The sequence below is a fragment of the Ictalurus punctatus genome, chromosome 14, assembly GCF_001660625.3.
Source record: "Ictalurus punctatus breed USDA103 chromosome 14, Coco_2.0, whole genome shotgun sequence".
NCBI classification, from domain to species: Eukaryota; Metazoa; Chordata; class Actinopteri; order Siluriformes; family Ictaluridae; genus Ictalurus; species Ictalurus punctatus.
In genome coordinates this window covers 18,092,866-18,111,893 of record NC_030429.2, presented here as the reverse complement: position 1 = coordinate 18,111,893, position 19,028 = coordinate 18,092,866, and the positions used below count along the sequence as shown (strand labels likewise).

Sequence of the window (19,028 nt, the reverse complement as noted above, 5' to 3'; positions counted from 1 at the left end):
TCAAGGTACATTAGAATGCAATCACTTAAACACTCCCCACTTAAATTTGTATCAGTATAAGACAGGCATAGTTTATTTGTGGGTATTTCAATTTAACTACAGGATAAGGCATGGGTATCAAATCTAGCATTATTCATAAAATGAATAAATAAATAAATAGCCACAGAATGTGGAATGTTTGCTTCATATGAATAAATAACACATGGGAGTGAATATAAATAAATACAAATACTTGTATTCAAAAACTTGAAATCTATTCATATTGCATTGATTGTGCAATTCACTAAAAGTATCTACCATCCAAAAGCCAATATGTGGCAAGAGCTGAGATGTAGTAGAATGCGTGTGGCAATGAGGTGGAGAGAGAACATAGTCCACCACAAGGGGGCGAGGGAGCAAATAAAAAGTTTTTATTGTCCCACCAAGCAGCTTTCTAGGGATGAAAAAGGCACTAGTAAGTAACAGTTCAAACTAAATTAAAATAATAGGCTCTATAAGAGCAAAGAGTATGGCCATAGGGTTGCTAGCATTACTGCATTTGCACTTCCCATGAGTGTTAAAAAAAATATTCACTTGAAACAAAAAAAAATTAAGTCCAAACTATTTTGGGTGATAAATGATCAGTTAGTATATCCGTTGCTGTCAGAGGCTTTCCTTGCTTGAACTTGTGCTGGATGACGAGTCTGTGCGGATTGCATGAAGTGTGATGTCCCCAGTCAGAGGTTTTGAGTCTTTCTCTGTATGCATCCACTCATGCTCAAATATTTGTTCCAATGTAGGTCTGTCCGATGGTCTCAAGCTAAGACACCACTTGACGAGTTGCTGACACTCTGCAGAGGACCAAGGAGGAAACAGTAAACGTTATTATATCTTTAAAATGAACCAAGAAATGTGATTTTGCTATATGGTATGGCAGGTAAAATGATGTGCATACCAGGGGAGATTGTCCTTCTGAAGAAGAGATGACATTTCAAAATCTCATCGTCATGCTCAAATGGTATGTCTCCACAAACCAGATCATACAGCAGCACACCAAGTGACCACACCGTTGCAGAGCGTCCATGGTACCTGTGGTAGCGAATCCATTCTGGTGGGCTGTAGACTCTTGTACCTGCAATTAAAAAAAAAAAAGATTAAATACTTTACAGATTGCAATCAACTGTATACTGATAAGAATTTACTGCAAAATCTTTTCAGCTATTGTCATAGCCCCAACACTTTGTTACACGACTTGTATGTCTCTCTGTAAATATTATTTCCTTCTTTATAGTTCAGTCTTAAAACGTTTCTTTAACACAACCTCTCATTTTGTGTGAGAGAATGTTTTATATTTGTCTTGGGGTTCTTGTTATATTTGTGAAGCATCCTTTATTATAATAATAATAATAATAATAATAATAATAATAATAATAATAAGTATTATAATCTCTAAGCGTTTGGATTACAAAGCAATATTGCAAGAAAAGCTGAGTCAGGTGACAAGAAGGGGCGTGGTCAGCATCCACCCAATCCCCCTCCCCAGTACAAATCCGTCTCCATCATAGAGTAGCAGCGAATAATAATAAAAACAAAGTAACTAAGGCAGTTAACGCTTTCAAACACGTCAAAGTACGTACAGTGGTGTGTTTAAATACGCTCAGCATGAGTCATTTCCCATAAGAAAGCCTCTTGTCTAGAGGTTTCTGTACCGACCACCGACATCCAAACGGACATGGTTACCAAACAAAAACAACACTCACGTGACGTCTCTACTCAGATTTCACAACAGTGACACGCAGATAGAGAATCAAGGGCACTCTTTCAAGTGTTGTCAGCTCTCATTATCATTATCAGCATTTTATGCTATTCTATCAAATTATAATAAAACAGTCCTGATTTGGTCAACAAATCTGGGTTGGCTATAATAAACATAACACACGTCAGTATGAACCGATCAGTTACTTTTTAACACGTCGGTTTAAAGTATGCTTAACGGGGGGTCAAAGTAAAGGACTTACCATCGAACTCAGTGTACACGGTATCCTTGAGAATGGCCCCTGAGCCAAAGTCGATGAGTTTAAGCTCTCCTGTGCGTAAATCGACCAGCAGGTTTTCGTCTTTAATGTCCCGGTGTATGACACCGCAGCTGTAACAGTGTCGCACAGCCTCCAAGACCTGGCGGAAATATCCCCGGGCTGTGTCCTCATCCAGTGCGCCCTTTTCGGTGATATAGTCAAATAAATCCTTAACCATCTCCGGCCGCTCCATGATGATCAAAAACCCGTCAGGCCTCTCGTACCAATCGATCAGTTTAATAACACCCTGAAATGTGTTTCCCACTTTCTTCATCATGAGAATCTCCAGCGGGACCAGTGAGCCGTTCTGCAAAGGAGATGCGACATTCCAGAGATGGCATAAATACATACATATAATTCATTCTATATAATCTCTATGTAACCTACAGTAATAGCCTGATACTTACAATTGTGCCCCATTCGGAAATTCTTTCCCTGGCCACGTGTTTAACAGCGACCTGAATAAGAAACACACAGAGAACCCTCAGATGAAACACACAAACACACACACACTTGCCACGTTGTTTCCGCGCTGACCGAGGCCATGTGCTGCTGCCAGCAAAACAAAGCAAAACCTCTCACTTACCGGCAAACCGTCTGAAACGCGAGTGCCGGCGTACACAGTCCCGAATCCACCGCTTCCCAGCACCGAGCCCACATGGTACACCTTATCAAACTGCTCCTTCTCCACTTTAGCTGTAGGAAATAAACACCACTCGTGAAATAGAAAAAGAAATGCGTACGTTAGTCCCTACGAGCAACAAAATGGCTCCAAATTTGAGGTCACACACACACGCGCGCGCGCGCGCGTCCATGGGTTAGGCTACACTAAATTGTGAAATTCCACGTTTTAATTTAATGCACTTCACAGAGTAATACATTTAAGAAACAATAGGTTATAGAAAACTGTTTGCAAAAAGTACCTGATTGCAGCTGAATTTTCACCGGCAAGTGGTCAATGTTAGTCGTACCACAAATGTGAGAAAAAGATCCAAATTTGGACAGCAGCATCTTTGAAGATATCTGGAAATGAACGAATCTCCAAAATCCACGAAGTTAAATAAAATGTTCTAAGTATAGCCTAAATAAAATCTCATGTATCCTATAACTCTAATGTTCTTTCCCAGCCATAGTAACAGAGCCGACTAAATCCTGTGTGTGTGTCTGAACACTGCGCTCCACTGCAAAAGTCCGCGCGAGCGCGCGCGTGCGTGTGTGTGTGCAAGAGTGAGGACCAACACTCATCATCATTTTAGAGCTTCAGAGACACAATGTGCAAATCCCTCCGCCATGCTGATCTCACACTAATACCGAAAGAACACTCAAAAATCCGCTGCGGTAGATATAGTCTATGAATAAAATAAAAACCATCAAATAAACGAAATTCTGATATAATGAAACGTGATTAAGCTAAGGTCATTATAATAAAATTTAAATATTCCTATCTGTGGCTGTAAATATCTACACTAGGGAACTATAGAGAGAAGCGCCCAAGGATACTTAGTCTGAAAGCTTACGGCATATGAAATGGAAAACCAGTACATACTGTGATAGGATAAACCTGAAAAAAAACAACAACAACCTTAATTAGCTTACAACACGCGGAAAAGTGTGCCGTTAAGCTATATAACAGCTAACTAATTAGTATTAGCCTATTATTATTGTTAATACTACTACTACTAATAATAATAACAACAGTAATAATAATAATAATAACAACAACAACAACAACAACAACAATAATAATAATAATAATAATAATAATAATAATAATAATAATAATGGGCTCATGGTGGCTTAGTGGTTAGCACGTTTGCCTCATACCTCTAGGGTTGGGGGTTTGTTTCCCAGCGCCACCCTGTGTGTGTGCGCAGAGTTTGCAAGTTCTCCCCATGCTTTGGGGGTTTCCTCAAGGTACTCTAGTTTCCTCCCTCAGTCCCAAGACATGCATTGTACAGGCCTACACTACATGAAATTTAGACACCTTAAGCATTCTTCAGCTCTAGAGGGACCTTACAACAAAGTGCTTTTCCTATTTGAAAGTAGAACCCAGTGAACCCTTAATGAACTGTTTTTAAGAGGGTTTTGCAGGTTCTTCCAGAGGCACCACTGAGTTTCAATAGAAATAGAAAGTAGATACTCAATAGTACATTGAGATGGCCCTGAAAGCAATTCGTTTTCGTACTAATTAGGTTAGGAATAACCATGATAGCAAATTGGTTTGTAAAATTCCTGGTTTAGAATAGATGATTTACTGTACAATATGTCCTGGGTATGTGGTTGATTTGGTCACAATAGAAAATTTCATCGATATGCAGTGGCAGAGGGATTTAGTGATTCAGGGGCCCTAGGCAAAATATAGGAATGAGGCCCTATTAAATGTTTTAACAAAGATATTTAAATTTTCAACATACGTTATTTAGCGTTAATAGTTAAGAATATATCTAATTTGCATTTTTAGGGGGCTGTTGGCTTCTGGGGGCCCTACGCAGTTGCTTACCTTTGCCTAGTGCTAAGTCTATACATGCGTACATGCTATTAATTTACAATAACAATAAACTAGCAATATCGCAGCTACAGTATTTATGCCTCTTAATTCCTCCAAAGTAACAGTCTTTTCTGAGAAATGTTGGTGCAATCCAGGACAGCTTTCACCAGGCATTGTACACTCACCAGCTTGGGGGTTAAACATGGATATAGTGCACCAACGGGTCTGTACCTGCAGTGTCATGGATGAGTATGGATGGCATTTTGAAGATACAGTAAATTCTATCAGTACAGTGCCCTCAACTAATATTGGCACCCTTGGTAAATATGAGCAAAGAAGGCTGTTAAAATTTGATTTGGTTCAATTGAATTTATATGAATTTATATGTGAACAATGGATATCATACAATTTCAAACAAAACACAGGTTTATAAAAAATATTTGATAAATATAGGTGTGCAACAGTGTTGTACACCTATATAACACCCCTATGAATTCATATGAAAAAAATATATATTTGAAGTATATTCCCATTGATATTTAAAATTTTTCAGTACATCTGGGTAACTAGGAACAGGAAATTGTTCAACCATAACTTCCTGTTTCACAGGGGTATAAATATGAGGTAACACACAGGCCAAATTCCCCGTCATTCATATCAATGGGTAAGACCAAGGAATATAGCTGTGATGTGCAGCAAAAGGTTGTTGAGCTTCACAAAATGGGAAGTGGCTATAAGAAAATAACACAAGCATTGAAAATGCCCATTTCCACTTTCAGGCAATAATTAAGAAGTCCCAGTCACCTGGAAATGTTATGAATCAAACTGGAAGAGGAAGTGTGTTTATATTCTCTCAATGCACTGTGAAGAGGATGGTTCGAGTGGCCAAAAAATCTCCAAGGATGACAGCTAGATAATTGCGGAAGTTAATTGCGTCTTGGGGTCAGAAAGTCTCCAAAACTACAATTCAAAGTCACCCACATCACCACAAGTTCTTTGAAAGAGTTTCAAGGAAAAAGCCTCTTCTCTCATCCAAAAACAAACTCCAGCATCTTCAGTTTGCCAGAAACTACTGGAACTTCAAATGGGATCGGGTTCTATGGTCAGATGAAACCAAAATAGAGCTTTTTGGCAATGAACACCAGAGATGGTTTTAGTGCACAGAGAGGAAGCCATATGGAAAAGTACCTCATACGCATGGTTAAATATGGTGGTGGTTCCTTTATGTTTTGGGGCTGTTTTTCTGCCAGAGGACCTGGACATACATGGCATCATGGACTCTAACAAATATCAACAGATATTAAATGAAAAGCCAGAAAGCTTAAAATGGACAGTGTTTGGATCTTCCAGCAGGACAATGATGCAAAACATACATCAAAATCAACACAAAAATGGTTTATTGACCACAAAATCAAGGTCCTGCCATGGCCATCCCAGTCCCCTGACTTGAAAACCTGTGGGGTGAACTGAAGAGGAGAGTCCACCAGCGTAGACCTCGAAATTTGAAGGGTCTGGAGAGATTCTGTATGGAGGAATGGTCTCAGATCCCTTGCCATGTATTCTCCAACCTCATCAGGCATTATAGGAGAAGACTCAGAGTGTTTGATCTCCACGAAAGCAGGGTATTTTTGTGATTTTTTTTTTTTAACAAAAGATAAAAAGGTTAAACAATAAAGACAATTTTACACAGCCTTCTTTGCTCCTATTTACCAAGGGTACCAATATTAGTGGAGTGCACTGTAAGTCTATATAATGAACCAACAGTACCCTAATTTGTATATGAAATATATATATATATTTAGCTGAGGGTGTGTATAAATAGAACAGGATAAAGACAATCAAACCAAATATGGGTGGAACAGGTTAGGTGCTATGGTGCCAAGAAGCCAGCCAGTGTAAAGACCACACAAAAGATTATGTACAAAAAAGGTACAAAAGACTTAAAAGGTATCTGATATGCTCTAGGTGCCAAGAGGATTTTTATCTGTCTATATACTTTTAAGGAGAGGGTCACTAAATGACTCACTGCCAAGAGCAAACAAGCTCTTACATTATAAACACTGGCAGTAAACGTAGCGCTCAAATTTAGATACCAAAGAAACGAGTGTATTTTATTTTTCCTAATAGCCTTACACTTGTATAGTGTGGATACAGATCTAAATATTTTCTAATATTTGTTGAGTTTCAAGCATTAATTGGAATAACTGAAAGTGTCTTATACAAAATTATTAAGCACCTTTCTGTGACAGAGTTAGTTCATTTGAAGTGCAGATAGAAATATCTCTCTCTCTCTCTCTCTCTCTCTCTCTCTCTCTCTCTATATATATATATATATATATATATATATATATATATATATATATATATCCATCCACCCATCCATCTTCTATACCGCTTATCCTTCTTCAGGGTCACGGAGGAACCTGGAGCCTATCCCAGGAAGCATCGGGCACAAGGCGGGGTACACCCTGGACAGGGTCCCATCCATCACCATCCATCGCAGGGCACAATTACATACACATTCACACACCCATTCCTACTCTACGGACACTTTGGACATGCCAATCAGCCTACCATGCATGTCTTTGGACTGGGGGAGGAAACCGGAGTACCCGGAAACCCCAGCAGCAGCACGGGGAAAACCTGCAAAGTCCGCACACACAAGGCGGATATATAAATACATATATATATATATATATATATAGAGAGAGAGAGAGAGAGAGAGAGAGAGAGAGAGAGAGAGAGAGAGGGAGAGAGAGAGAGAGAGGGTGAGAAGGTTTTTTTTATTTAAAAAAACATTATAAACGTTGCTCTCATTTAAATAGAATTCATTCATTCAAATTCATTTGCAGTAACCACTGGATCCAATCCTTTTTACTGATGCTTTTCCCCTAAATGCAGATGAAACTTTATTTAATATTGCTATTGAAACAAGGCCAGTTGAGCGGTCTCTGTGACTGAAGCCAGCCATACACCAATAATAAAGTTTTTTTTTTCTTTGGATAATCAATCAACATTTATTTCAATAGAACATTTACAAAGAAGATAAATCTGTGTTTTGTTTGCAGTGGTTTGATATCCATGAGAACAGAGTGTTTTTGTGAACAAAACATCCGAAGGTTAAACAATAAAGACCATTTTTCACAGCCTTCTTTGCTCATATTTACAAAGGGTACCAATATTAGTGGAGGGTACTGTATATACATTGTATATATAACTAGGAAAAATGTCAGTAAATAGTGTTGGATCCAGTGATCCAGTGAAGGAATTTGAATGAATGAACTCTATTTAAATGAGAACTAACCAAATATAATCTGGAAGGAGCTTCAGTTAGGGGGCCTGCAAATGATAGGTCTCAGGTTTCATGTAATCATGTGAGAATAGCTAATAGATCATAATGCTGACTCATGCTGGTCATATAAGAAAATCTCTGTGTCATTGGAAACACCACCACAACAATTATTGGCAAAGGCTTCCTGTTCATGGTCCCTTTGTGCGACGTTAAAATTAGAAACAGTTGTGTTTGTGCTGTTGCCATGTAAAGAGTTTATCAGCTAGTCATCTTCCTTCACCACCTGTAAACATTTAGGAGATCAAAGACTCCTCTTCACACACAGGCCTCTGGAATATCGCCCCCCTCACCCCCCACCAGGGTGAAACCTCCAAACCTTACATTAGTGTTTTGACTAAGAGCTGTGATCACGTGGAGGGAGCAGTGTTATGACTGGGGGACTGTGGAATCTAGGTCACAGAGAGCTCTCTTTCTTTTTTCCAGAAGAAAAACCCACTGACCTTTAACCACTCTCCTTCTCTGTGACTGGAGTTCTCATCCTTCATCACATGAATGCATTTTGGTGTCGACTGGTTAGTACAAGACTTCAATTACCTGAATGTGGCATTTTATAATAGATATTCAATATCACAAAACACACCGATATACACACCCGGATCCAGACATCTAATGAACAAATCAAAGAAGAGAGTGACAAAGAAAATCTTATTGAGAAGCAAAAAATTTTTAAAAATAAATAAATAAACAAAAAAACAGCAACAAACAAACAAACAAACAAAACTGTGCACCAGACTTTAACATTAAAAAATATATTAAAAATAGAGGCATGTGAATATGAGGAATAGTGGGAACCCGAAATCCCACCTCTGCATGTGGTCCCAGTATTCACTGGCCTGCAGGTTACAGATTGAGGGACATCTGAAAAATTCAGAGCACTGAGAGAGGATATACAGTTTATATCTCGGGAGTGAGTGATGAATAAGCACGTATGCTATTACCAAGCTAACAAGAAAACCCAATTCAAAGTAGTAGCCACAGAGACCCAAATGGCTCCAAAAAGTATAAAATACACTTATCACAGACATAAAGAGATGAAAGAGATGATATCATCAGGTGTGGCTTTAAATCAGTAATCTAATTGTTATTTACATTGCAATTGCATACACATTTCAAAGCTAACTTCTCTTAGAAATATTGTCATGTCAGCTATAGCCCCTGTTAGCTATCAGACTATTCTTAGCTATGTTTCACTGGAGTCTGCAGTGACTGCCTAAGCTAAGAGCTTATAGCTAACAGTGAGCTGTGCTCCAATTTAAGTGTGTCAAGATATATGTTTGGATCTTTTGTCAGTATTCGCAATAGTGTTACTATGCAATATTGCCCAATTTCAAAAGTATTTCTGTTAAATTCACAATATTTTCTTGTCTTATAAATATGCCAAAAATGTTAGCTAGTAATTAGCTTTCCAGTCACAGTGAATAGGATCCTAGCATGAGGAGGAATATATTTGTTTGATTCAGAACATAATTCTACTATGGTATCATTTAATTATCGTGTTACTATGCAAAATCCGTCTCCATCTTGGGTACTGACAAGACTAGCCCATTCAATATTACTAAAATTCACCTTTAAACATCATGAGATTCCTGATGCAAAAAAATCTAATTTCCTCATGGTGTGCATTTTGACTAAAATGCTTCAACTTGGATGACTCAAAATAGTTTAATAGGGTGGTTTATCGATGTAATGAGGAGAATGGTTTTAGAGAAGAGTACTCAGTAGATGAAGCTGCTGGAGTGGCAGACAATGAAGAGACAGATGACTACTGAACTCCGAACCACTGCAGAGCACATAGTTAGAAGAACATTTGGTCTTACATTTCGTAGGCTGCAGAACTGCTTATATAACTCTGTGCTTTCCTTCTTATGCCAACATAAACACAGAGCACCAAAAATATCTCACCTCGAGTAATCCTTGCAGGATTTTAGAAGCACCACCCATGGAGAGGGTGTCAAACATTCAGTAAAGTTACAAGGCAAGTATACCTAATACCCACTGGCAATTCAATGACAATGTTAAATATTCAATTTAGAAATATGATAAAATAAATTTATATAGAGATATGCTTTGGTTTTTGAGAAACATCTAACAGACCACAGTGACTTTGTAAAATCACTCAATAAAGTCCTTACACCAATTGATGTTCTGCTGGAGTTGGTAGTAGAATAAGTAGTAGTAGTAGTAGTATTAGCAACAGTGGTACTATTTATTATTATTAGTAGTAGTAGTAGTAGTAGTAGTAGTAGTAGTAGTAGCAACAGTAGTATTATTTTTTATTATTATTAGTAGTAGTAGTAGCAGCAGTAGTAGTAGGAGTAGTAGTAGTAGTAGAAGTAGTTCATAAGCATATGATAGATAATCCACATGTTCACTTTTATTGCCTTCTATTATGGATATAGGATGTAATTGATTGATTGATTGATTGATTGATTGATTTACAATGATTTACTTCTAGGATTAACTCCTACTCCTCGCTAAGAGTTTCTGTGTGAATATTTAAAACACATTTTTACTCACAGCTTTAAAGCAAGAATTGTTTGGGTCTAGAACTCTAAGACGTCTATTTTTAGGAGTAATTCTCAGAAGTATTATATCTACATACTGTATCACCTAACCAGCAGAACAGTGGCATTGTTCTGAGGCACAATGTAGCACATGAGGTTTTATAACAAGCATGTTACAGAATGGACTTACGACACAGAAAGCTCTCCTCCTGGGTCAGTGTGACTCAGCAAGTGCACAGCCCCGTCTGTAAGTGTTACCTAAGACTTGCTCCTGCCTGATTTAAGGTCATGTGACCCAAACAAACAGTCACATGATCCTCCACTTTGTTCATCATGACTCTGCAAGCTTATAAGCACCTTGGGGTTTTTTAATTAACTTTTATAAACTTTGTTCATTTGTATGTCAGAAGCCTTGTGTCTTAAAGGTGGATTTAATATTCAGAGGAGCTTGCAATTGTGGATTTTCCCCCCTCTTTGTTGGTGTTTTTAGGCTATAAAGAATTGCAGCAGCACAGAAAAAAAATTTGTACTTGCAATTTCTTCTCGTGACAGAAACATTATTCTTTTGTTTTCTCTTTAAAAAAGCAGGAACAGCAGTGTCAAAAGCAGCAGCCAGGCTTCAAACTTTACTAACCTGTCACCTAGATATGATAAAGAAGAGATACAGAAGAGATTAAATTTATTGTGGATAAGTTATATGCACATAGCTAACACAGAACAGACTGCACATAAGATCCCTTTTCCATAAGATATAGTCAATTTAAAAGCAACATGCTGGCTAATACATTTGTAATAGATCTTTCACTTCATCCTAGACTCATACCAGGGTCTGTTATTTGTATGTGAATTGCTTAGTTAGCTGGATTGTATTGTTGATGATTTGACAGTAATTGGACTTGTTACCAAGACAAGAAACCCATAAGCTTATTCAGTGTAAAGAAGAGGATACTGTGCATTTAGAAGCATTATGAATCCACTAAACTGTCCACTAAATATGTATTTTTCTCATGGTTTTATGACATTAATTAATGAATGTGCATATTTCAGACTAGGTTTAAACCACCAATGGATTTAAAAGAAAACATGACATTCTTGTCCCTTCAAATAGTAGTCAAGCAGCAAGCAAATAAATATATGGAAGCATCTGATATCAGATGATACAACTGCTTATGCATTTATTTCTGTTATGGCATATCCTGTATGAATATAAAGTGGCCTTATATATCTGTAGCTGTCAACTGTAGCACAGTGAATGACTGCCTGTTTCTATCTAGGACTATGCTTTAATACCTAAAAATTAAATGACACAAATACTAAACAGAGCCAACAGAGATTTGGTTAAGGAATGCCTTATTAGCATGCTTAAATTTCATACTCAAATTTGAGCAGTAAAGGAATAATAAAAGGAACAATTTTGAACTTGCACAAAATGTTATTATTTTCATGTTAATACTATGGAATAATTAACAACTAATAAACTAATATAACTAATAAACAGTATAAAATGAAGTTTGTTATTTGTAACATTGTAATACTTTGAGAATGTAAACCTTAATTGTACTAAGTGATATAATGATAGTATACAGTGATAGTATAATGTGTAGACAAAGCTGTCAATAATGACACATGCCCCAGCCAACTCTTTCCCTGTATTTGGAGGTCCAGAAGCAACTAATTGCAACATTGTTTTGATTTGCTGTCAAATTAATTTCCTATTAGGGCAGGAAAAGCTTTGGACAAATAGCATTGTCATTCTTCCCAAAAATGCACATCTGCCCTTGAGAGACATAAATGAACAGCACACATGTTTATACAGAAGTGCGAGTGTGTGCATGTCTGTCTGTCATGACAATCTGTCCCACCAGAGCCAAGATGAAGCAGATAACACAAGAAAGCTCATATCAGGCATATGAAAAACAGGAAGAAGTATTGGACAACTGAGGGGATTTAAGGGCTTGCTTTCACAACAGGAAGTGGGGGTGACTGGGATGATGGTGTTGAGTGCTTTGCGAAATGGGTCATCAAGTTCAGATTGCCCAGTGTCTTTTAGAGCAATGACTATCCCTATAACTGTCAGAGATCTCAAACAATCTCTAGATAAGCAATTATTCAAATCTCGCTATTGATACAATTGTTAACGTGTGCAATATTGATTAGAACTTTGCTTATGTTTAGGATTTGGTCCAACCAATTGGGTCTAGCTGCTGCACAACTGTGTGGATTCTCTTTGAGTATGTTTTGAGCGACTAGAGGAGAAGTTGTGTTCACTACCATAAAGTAAATCCACCTGCCACAGGAATGATGACATGTTAAATAAAGTTGTAGCCAGAATAGGTCACACTAGCCATACTGTCTTTCCAAGTTGTGCTACAATGACACTGGTCCTCAGCCACAAAGCAACATCCAAAAATTAAAACCAGTTGAAACACCTGAAATAATTGCAAATGTTACCTCTGGAAAATCTAGAAACGGACTCTAGATAATATCCAGGCCATTTTCATTTTACATGCAGATGCCAAGGAGATTAGTCTGGAATGGTATCTGAGATTTTTTGTTGTTGTTGTTAATTAATACTGTAAATTGTAAAGCAGATAGTGGAGAGTTGGAGGGGCATTTGTGCCAGCCCTTCAGGAGCTGTGAGTGTGCAGAGAGAGGGTTCTTGTCTGAGTCAGCCCAGCACCACACGGCACAGAGTGACAGTGATTTACTGCTGTGTACTTCCTCACCCGTCTGCAGCTCCATTCACTCATCTGCATCCTGGAGACAGAAGCTGCAGTCCACTGATCCCAATTCTAAGAAAGGCTTTACCCATCATCTATGTTGCTCCAGTTGTTTTAGTATTAAGCTATACACATATAACATAGACAGCTACAAAAATGTATGTTGAATATTGCTGTTCACAGTGTTGCTTCTCCCAAGTTGTGTCCTAATGCTGTAATGCAAAATGAAAATCAACATCAAAAGGCTTGAAATTGTTGAATCCTGCTTAACAAATGGTCTATTTTCTGCAACAAAAATAGGCCATTGTTATGACAGCCCTGTTTCAGCCATAGGAATTTTGGCTACTGGCACAATTCAGAGACAAATCCAGGTTTTTGCAATTTTGCGATCGCAGAAATTAACGCAAAATCAAGGAAACTCCACAATATTCGGAGGAGCTTGCAATTTTTCAAAATGACTTCCGCAGATTTGGGCCAAGACGCATCATATGACATCATCACAACTTGCCATGTGACTTCATTACAAAGTGCATTCCGCCAAAGCCCTCTTCACATGCATCAAACATGAGTACATCTAAAAGGTCTCATTTACAAACAAACATCACTGCAAAAGAAATTTTGTGCAATTGCAATTACAGGTATTTTTTTTGTGTGTCACCATCTAACCCAAGCCTGATTATTTCACACAACATACAATAAAATTACACACACATACACACACACACACACACACACACACACACACACACTATGCTTCTACTCTACACTTTCTGGCATTGCAGACCACCACAAAATCCCCAGTTCATGACCTCAGTGACTTCTTTTCCTCTACTCTCCAGCACAATGATCTCATGCCGGAAGCCCAGCACTCTACCTCCCTTAGAGAGAAGGCCTTTTGTTCCTGAACACAGAGGGCCCCTGAAAAAAGCAACCGGGAGATTTTCTCATCTAGCCAAGCAACAGCGGACAGAGCAAGAGGAATGAATAAATGGAGCGAGAGTGAGGAAGTGGAAGTGAGACAGAGAGATAAAGCATAAGCAGCCTGGATCTTAATGCTAGGCAACATCATTTGTTTCTAATTTGCATCTGGGTGGTTGGTGCTCATTTTGCCAAGTTAGTGTATCCTGCATGTCTTGGAGTGGGGAAATCACCATCCATTCATCCAAATCAGCCTGTTTGAGATTGAGGTGAGAAAGCTGGTTCCCATAAGTGAAACAAAGGGTGTTCTGAAGGAACAGCAATGACCTCACTTCTTATCTTATTGGTGCCAAAATATCTGACAAAGGGCAATTTTAACCTTACAGATGCTGTCAATTGAGAAATAAGATCTATGGGTTTTTTTACAAGTGCTCTCCTCAATCAGAAGCCTTTTTTTTTTTTTGAAGAATCTCTTTGAGGTAGTTGAAAATGTGGCTGGCAGGATGACTTAAACTAATGTGGCATTAATATCCTGCAGTGTGTTTTTCATCCACTCTACAAAGATGAGGAGAGAGAGGTTAGAAGAAGACTCACAGATAAGCTGCTTCCTTCATGGCTTCTGAAATTAGATCATCTTGGCATGTCCATGCCAGGCAGCATGTGAATCTCAGCATGTGAATCTCTCTCACAATACTACTTTCAGCTCATAGTTTAGGGGTGGTGTGTGTGTGTGTGTGTGTGTGTGTGTGTGTGTGTGTGTGTGTGTGTGTGTGTGTGTGTGTGTGTGTGTCCCTGCGTGTGTGTGCGTTTGTGCGTGTGTGTTGATATGAATCTGCTTTCCTATCTTTCCTGTTAAAATCACTCTTTTTTTATGAGAAATGCTTGCAAACAAATGTTTTTTATGCTACAGAAACCAAAAATCACGTAGCAGCACAGGCCAAGTCCTGCTATTCATGCTAACACCATGACATAACGCCTGAGGAATCTGTGTTCATGGTGCACAATGCATATTCTGGCTGCAGGCCATAGTTAAATAGCAGAATCAGGATTCAAATTCCTCTATTCACCATTTGAACCTAATGGCAGAACAGCTACAGAAAAGCTATGGAATACATTAAGCATTCAACAAAAATATTATTAAATAATAATAATTTTAAATAATTAAATTTTAATATATTACTTTTGTTGAACAAGTGCTGCATTAGTATCTTCAAATCAGTGGTTTGCTTCACAGAGGAAGTCTGTTTCCAAGTGAAATATACATGCAAAAAAGTTTAAATCACCTTTATGCAAACTGGGTATTAGCAAATACAGATACAAATTCAACTTCAGGGCTATCATTTATCAATATTGCATAGAAAGGGACTAAATTGTTTTTGTAAATTTGGAATTCATCAACCAGCATATGCAGGTCAAATGCAAGTGTACACAATGAATAAATACCCATTTAAATACCAATATACCAATAATACCAATAACAGTAGAGTAAATACCATTTGTTTAATATTGCAATGCACATGCGTGTCACTGCTCATTCAAATAGCATGGCAAGTCGTTCATGGAATAGAAACCTGTTTGGATTTATATAACTGAAATCATTTTATGGTGGTACTTTAACTGCAGCAAGAATACATTAAAGATAATGATGTTGGAGAAACCAATGATTGTGTCCTGCACCTGTTGCACATTTGTGTAGGGAAACTGGATAAAGATCAGGCCAAGAGTGTTATGGTATCCAACACTGCAGGCATAAACCTACTCAATATGAAATGGGAAATAACCACTACATCTCCAGTTTCTCTCTGACATGTTCCTGCAGTCAAAAGTCACATGGTTGAATGGATTTGGACAAGCACATGTTGAGAATTTGTGCGTGCCATTTCCCTCGCCAGCATCTCAGCAGGTAGCGCAAATTTATCAGTATTGTTTTGTGAATCAGATTCTGCTGATAAGCAAATTGCTGCTTTCAGCAACAACAAAAAAATAGTCAGACTGACACAATTCCGTTCTCCAACAAAGTGAGATAAGCCATGTTGTATTCATTAAAACTCATACTCTGTTAGCCTTTACAGAATTTGAGTGTAACAAGAAACATGTTCGCAATTAACACTAATTACCTTTATAGGTGCTTCATTGTATTAACAGTCCAGCCCCATGATTTAACAAGCCCATATGTGAAGTGCTCCTGACTAAACACGATTTTGTTTGCATGCACAGTATATATATTACATTTTGTGTTAAAATGTTTGTACACACAATTTACAAACAGATTTGTGCAAACGCACCAATGATAAATGAGGGCACCAAAGTTTTTGGCAGAGTCTTGAAAATACAGTATATAATATAATATAGTATATTTGTCACAAGTGAATAACACATGCATTTAGTATTTAGGTCTACTGCTCAGAAGGTCATGAGTTCAAACCCCAGCACCACCAAGCTGCCATTGTTGGGCTCTTGACCCTTAATTGCTTAACCCTCAATTGCTCAGATGTATATGGTAAATGGTCTGCACTTATATAGCGCTTTTATACATGCCATGCAAGGCGCTAACTTGCCATCGGGAGACATTGGGGTTCAGTGTCTTGCCCAAGGACACTTCAGCATGTGGAGTCATGTGGTCCGGGAATCGAACCACCAACCCTACGATTAGTGGACAACCCGCTGTACCACCTGAGCCACAGCCGCCCTATGTATGAATATATGAATGAGATAAATGTAAGTCGCTCTGGATAAGGGGGTCTGTCAAATACTGTAAATGTAATTAAGGAGTTAAATGGTCATCTGGAATATATGTTGTCTTTGAAGCAGGTGAGTAATGGAGAAACTGCTTTCTTTTCTCAGCATTTGTGTGGTTATAGTTTATAATGAAGGGGTGCAACATTTTTTTGTCACAGAATGGAACAATGTCTGTCTCCCTCTGGCCATGTTTTTCTGTTCAGTTCTCTCTGTCTCTTACTTCTCGTGCTGATGCAGTGCCAGTGTGTCCTCGGTTCACCTATGTGCAGTAATGCACCACTCAGTCTTAAACGACCACTGCATGTCTGGCTTTGTGATCTTCAAGATGCTTTTCAAATGCAGCCACGCTCTCCTGCCACCCACTCACTTCAGAGTTGGCAGCAGCTACAGTGCCCTCCACTAATATTGGCACCCTTGGTAAATAGTAGAAAGAAGGCTGTGCAAAATTTTCTTTACTGTTTAACCTTTTGATCTTTTGTTTAAAAAATTCACAAAAAGACTCATAAATATCTCATGGATATAAAACAATTGCAAACACAACACAGGTATATATATATAAAAAAAATCTCTGTTAAATATAGTTGTACAACAATTATTGGCACACCTATGAATTCATATGAGAAAAATACAGTGAGGGAAAAAAGTATTTGATCCCCTGCTGATTTTGTACGTTTGCCCACTGACAAAGAAATGATCATTCTATAATTTTAATGGTAGTTGTATTTGAACAGTGAGAGACAGAATAACAACAAAAAAATCCAGAAAAACGCATGTCAAAAATGTTATAAATTGATTTGCATTTTAATGAGGGAAAAAAGTATTTGACCCCCTCTGCAAAACATGACTTAGTACTTGGTTTAAAAACCCTTGTTGGCAATCACAGAGGTCAGACGTTTCTTGTAGTTGGCCACCAGGTTTGCACACATCTCAGGATGGATTTTGTCCCACTCCTCTATGCAGATCTTCTCCAAATCATTAAGGTTTCAAGGCTGAAGTTTGGCAACTCGAACCTTCAGCTCCCTCCACAGATTTTCTATGGGATTTTGGTCTGGAGACTGGCTAGGCCACTCCAGGACCTTAATGTGCTTCTTCTTGAGAGACTCCTTTGTTGCCTTGGCCGTGTGTTTTGGGTCATTGTCATGCTGGAATATCCATCCACGACCCATTTTCAATGCCCTGTCTGAGGGAAGGAGGTTTTCACCCAAGATTTGACGGTACATGGCCCCGTCCATCGTCCCTTTGATGCGGTGAAGTTGTCCTGTCCCCTTAGCAGAAAAAAACCCCCAAAGCATAATGTTTCCACCTCCGTGTTTGACGGTGAGGATGGTGTTCCAGGGGTCATAGGCAGCATTCATCCTCCTCCAAACACGGCGAGTGGAGTTGATGCCAAAGAGCTCCATTTTGGTCTCATCTGACCACAACACTTTCACCCAGTTGTCCTCTGAATCATTCAGATGTTCATTGGCAAACTTCAGACGGGCATGTATATGTGCTTTCTTGAGCAGCGGACCTTGCGGGCGCTGCAGGATTTCAGTCCTTCACGGCGTAGTGTGTTACCAATTGTTTTCTTGGTGACTGTGGTCCCAGCTGCCTTGAGATCATTGACAAGATCCTACCGCGTAGTTCTGGGCTGATTCCTCACTGTTCTCATGATCAATGCAACTCCACGAGGTGAGATCTTGCATGGAGCCCCAGGCCGAGGGAGATTGACAGTTCTTTTGTGCTTCTTCCTTTTGCGAATAATCGCACCAACTGTTGTCCCCTTCTCACCAAGCTGCTTGGCAATGGTCTTGTAGCCCATTCCAGACTTGTGTAGGTCTACAATCCTGTCCCTGACATCCTTGGAGAGCTCTTTGCTCTTGGCCATGGTGGAGAGTTTGGAATCTGATTGATTGATTGCTTCTGTGGACAGGTGTCTTTTATACAGGTAACAAACTGATATTAGGAGCACTCCCTTTAAGAGTGTGCTCCTAATCTCAGCTCGTTACCTGTATAAAAGACACCTGGGAGCCAGAAATCTTTCTGATTGAGAGGGGGTCAAATACTTTTTTCCCTCATTAAAATGCAAATTAATTTATAAAATTTTTGACGTGCGTTTTTCTGGATTTTTTTGTTGTTATTCTGTCTCTCACTGTTCAAATACAACTACCATTAAAATTATAGAATGATCATTTCTTTGTCAGTGGGCAAACGTACAAAATCAGCAGGGGATCAAATACTTTTTTCCCTCACTGTATATTTGAAGTATATTCC

General features: G+C 38.6%; 1 protein-coding gene across 2 annotated transcripts; it reads right to left on the bottom strand.

Moving 5' to 3' along the window:
- Nucleotides 1-389: 389 nt before the first annotated feature.
- pim3 (Pim-3 proto-oncogene, serine/threonine kinase) lies at nt 390-6,818 on the bottom strand. Of its 2 annotated transcripts, XM_053685674.1 has the most exons (7): nt 3,879-6,818; nt 2,978-3,615; nt 2,641-2,750; nt 2,462-2,512; nt 1,998-2,361; nt 935-1,111; nt 390-830 (listed from the first exon to the last, which is right to left on the bottom strand). In XM_053685674.1, exons 2-7 carry the CDS (start codon nt 3,063-3,065, stop codon nt 643-645), a joined length of 978 nt encoding a protein of 325 aa, XP_053541649.1. In that variant the 5' UTR covers nt 3,066-3,615; nt 3,879-6,818; the 3' UTR covers nt 390-642. The 2 variants fall into 2 exon arrangements, with proteins under 2 accessions (XP_053541649.1, XP_017341747.1); XM_017486258.3 differs by lacking the exon at nt 3,879-6,818 and having other exon boundaries at nt 2,978-3,798.
- Between the last annotated feature and the right edge of the window lie 12,210 nt (nt 6,819-19,028).

Bases quoted from the DNA above. Each gene is read 5' to 3' on its own strand.
- pim3 (XM_053685674.1), bottom strand. From the start codon at position 3,065: ATGCTGCTGTCCAAATTTGGATCTTTTTCTCACATTTGTGGTACGACT. The intron at 2,751-2,977 runs GTACTTTTTGCA...TATTTCCTACAG, and splicing joins GAAAATTCAGCTGCAATCAG to CTAAAGTGGAGAAGGAGCAG. The intron at 2,513-2,640 runs GTAAGTGAGAGG...TTTCTTATTCAG, and splicing joins GCGTTTCAGACGGTTTGCCG to GTCGCTGTTAAACACGTGGC.